A 3,640-nucleotide genomic window follows, 5' to 3' on the forward strand; every position below is an offset into this window, starting at 1 on the left:
CCGCCTAATCAAGGCCAGCAAAACTCCCAGAACTATCAACACCAAGGGCCGAGTCATTTCCAAAATTCGAACAGGCTAAGGAGATCCGTTGAGGACATGATGGGTGAAATGCTAGCGTCACAACAGAGCATCAAAGGAGAATTGCAATCCCATAATGAGGTCGTGCAGGGGATGCAAAATGCCCAGAAGGAACATAAGGCGAACATGGATATGATGAATAGGCAGTTAGCTCAACTGGCCAGTTCGGTGGGTGATTTGAAGGGAAATGCGGGGAAACTCCCATCTACAGTCCAAATGCCCGAAAAGGCAAATGTGATTAAGGTTACGTTGAGGTCAGGAACTACTTATGACACGCCTCAACCGAAACGACCTAGTGGGGGATCCAATGGAACGAAGATAGGAGGCGATACCATTTCAGCGGAAGAATTAGGGAGACCTATGCCTCGGATGCAGGATCCATTCTTCTTGGATGATACACCAAGTGTAAGAGGTGAACCCGATACCCTACTGACCAGGAAGGAACCTCCTCAAGAGGAAGAGCCCAGAATGGAGGCCCAGACCCAGGAACTACCCAAGAAAGACTCCAAGAAGGTTGCTGAGGGACCAGTAGAGGAGAAAAAAGGGGAGAAACCATTCCCATTCCGATTTGTTACAAAGAGGAAGAAAGAGAACCCGGTTGACTACTTGTCGATTTTTGGGAAGTTGGATGTCACCATACCATTCCTCCAAGCCGTGAAGCTACCCCCTCTCGGGAAATTCATAAAGGACTTCATAGCCGGGAGAGCCCAGAAGGATGGCAAGATTATGGTGGAAGGGATAGCGTCAGCAATAGTGCAAGAGAAGTTACCACCCAAGAGAGCCGACCCAGGTATGTTCACCCTACCCATAACTGTAGAAGATGTGAAGGTCGAACATGCAATGTGTGATTTGGGGGCATCTATAAATGTCATGCCATTGTCTATCTATAACCGGTTGAAAGGAGTGAGGCTGTCAAATACTAGGGTGTTGATCCAACTGGTTGATAGGTCGTGCATAAGTCCTGAGGGAGTTTTAGAAAATGTGTTAGTAAGAGTGCACGGTTTTACATACCCTGCTGATTTTTATGTGATCAAAATGAGTGAGCATGAAGCGAGGGAGTCTAGTGGAGTCTTGTTAGGAAGACCTTTACTGAGAACGGCCAAGACAATAGTGGATATGGCTGAGGGGATTATTTGCATTGATTTTCATGGGGAGAAGTTTACCTTCGATATAAATGATTCCATGAAGAAACCCATCGATTCTGAAAATCTATGCTATGTTGATGTGATTGACCCCCTAGTCCAAGATTTTCTTGAGACCGAACTATTGCAGGAGAAACTCCAGGCTTTAGATGTTTATGAACAGGCTGACATAGAAGCTGCTGCATGGTATGATCTGATCAGTAGCCAAGGGTTGACTGATGAAGAGATAGAAAAAGCAATTATGAACTTTTGTCAGAAATCAGAATTTATTGGAGCCGCAGGGGCTCAACTACCAGCCAGTATAGAGGAATTCTCAGATGGTGAATTAGAAAAAGAGGGGGATGCTGCAAAAAAACCTTCTACCCGCAGACACACTTCCCCAACAAGTAGATTTAAAGAAAACGACCAACAAACAAGCCTCGGTGAGACCCTTTTCAAACCTCCGAGTTGAAATTCCGGAAATACAACCGCCGACTGAAGAGCGGCCGCCAAACCCACAACCGCAACCACAAGAGCCGATTCCTCAGGCTCCGGCGATGATTCCCTTGAACGAACTGGCGGAGTTCCTCAGGCAGCAGGACCCAAATAAAGATTGGGCGGCTGTGTTGGCGGGTTTTAAACAAATCGGAGGCGGATCAAGCATGACCGGAGGAACCCCGATAGTACCTACCCCAGAAACAAATGTTCAGCCCACGGTGCACCCACCGACTCTCATTCCAACATCCTCAACAATCCCACCAGAAAAGAAATCTCCCTTGACGACCGCACCATCAGAATCCTCAAAACCCTCCCCGACTTGCCAACAAATCGAACCAATGGATGTTGATCGTCTTTCTGCCTGTTGTGACTCTGACCTAGGGGAAGGTGAATGGAAGGCAAGCGAGGAGCAGAAGAGCCGGGAGGAAGAAGATGAATCGGAGAGAACACCGGTAGCAGAACTCGTTCCCAAAGAAATGGAAAGGGATGGGATATATCTGAACGAAACGGCCAGAAAAAAAGTCCTTATGACTGATGAGGAGTTTGAGGAGCTTTTGAACGAGATAACCAGGATGGAAGATGACACTTCCAAGATGGCTGAGGGTCTGGACCTCGTATCGGAGGCAGTAGGAAAGAGTGAAGAAGCTGGTACAAGGAACGACCCAGAAGGCCTAGCCCACCAGCCAGTAGACAAGGTGGAAGAGAAACAGACCGAAGAGGGAGAGCCGAAGTCGGTGACTCCCCAGCCAGAAGCAGGGGAGAGTGATACACAAATCGAGGAGAAGAATACCGAGGGACAACCAGCGGAACCAGAGCAGGTGGTAACACCAGTATTGAAACCGAAAACAGTTAAAAGAAAATTGGTGTTTAAAGGTGATCCAAAGGAAGAACGGCTGAAGCCAAAGAGAGTATCGCAAAGATGCCTCGGGAAATGGACATCCAACAAGGCAGGAGCAAACACGGCAGCAAGTGCATTGGAAATCTCTAGTGAAGAACACAGGGCTACTCCTACAAAACCTGGGGAGGAATCCTTGTCGGCTACCAACTTGAAAGATGCCTCGACAGCAACCGAGGTGGTCTCACCCACGCCGAGTGACCAGAGGGAAGAAACTGACACGATGGCTGAGGGTCTGGACCTCACATCGGAGTCAGTAGGGCACCCAGAGCCAGGAGATGACAGTACCCATATCCGCTTGGAGAACCAGTCTACTGCCCAGAAGGAGCCTTCAACACCAACAGAGGAGAGACCGGAGGAACATGAAGACGGAGATGAGGACAGATACCGCAAGGAGAGGAAAAGGAAGGGGACAACCCCTGTTAAGAAGAAACCAAGCAGTAAGAAGCAATGCACGGTCAACACCGGCATCGCCATCACAGAGTCAGATCAGAGAGCCCCACCGCGCCGAAAGGAGCCGAGTGACAGTGAGTATACTGCGAGTGAAGAATCAGGGTCAGAAAGCGACGTCTCCCTAGAGGACGAGGAGTAGGGGGAGAAGTAGCTCCCACACAACCATCGAGAGTTGATGCATCCTCTCGTGGAAAGATTGAAGTACCAGCGTCGGAAGGTGGAGCTCACTGACGAGCTAATAGAAGACATGAAGCACTTCAGCACTAAAAAGCTTCAGGATGCGTTTGATGACAAGGACGACAACAAGCAGATTAAGAGTGGGAAGGTACTGTTTTTCCCAGCACTTGATGAATTGAATTCCCGTGAGACTCTCTTGTTGCATTTGCGTGCGTTGGGATTTGATTGGTTGTTGGAAAATGGGGATCCGAGTATACCTATAAGGCTGGCAAATGAGTTTTTCACTACCTTTAGATTCAAGGTCACTACGGATCTGGTTGAAGAGTCCATAACCTTTAGGGTATTCGGAAGAGAGGTGAGCATGAGCTTGATTGAGTGGACGGTCAGATTGGGAATGTGTAGTTTAGGAGAGGCCATA

The 3,640-nt window shown here is 48.5% G+C and overlaps 1 protein-coding gene across 1 annotated transcript; it reads left to right on the forward strand.

Moving 5' to 3' along the window:
• Positions 1–2,035: 2,035 nt before the first annotated feature.
• On the forward strand, positions 2,036–3,184 carry LOC121803998 (zinc finger CCCH domain-containing protein 18-like). Its single transcript, XM_042203558.1, has one exon. It carries the CDS (start codon positions 2,036–2,038, stop codon positions 3,182–3,184), a length of 1,149 nt encoding a protein of 382 aa, XP_042059492.1.
• The last annotated feature ends 456 nt before the right edge of the window (positions 3,185–3,640 follow it).

This window comes from Salvia splendens, chromosome 5, assembly GCF_004379255.2.
Source record: "Salvia splendens isolate huo1 chromosome 5, SspV2, whole genome shotgun sequence".
Lineage (NCBI taxonomy): Eukaryota > Viridiplantae > Streptophyta > Magnoliopsida > Lamiales > Lamiaceae > Salvia > Salvia splendens.

Bases quoted from the DNA above. Each gene is read 5' to 3' on its own strand.
- LOC121803998 (XM_042203558.1), top strand. From the start codon at position 2,036: ATGGATGTTGATCGTCTTTCTGCCTGTTGTGACTCTGACCTAGGGGAA.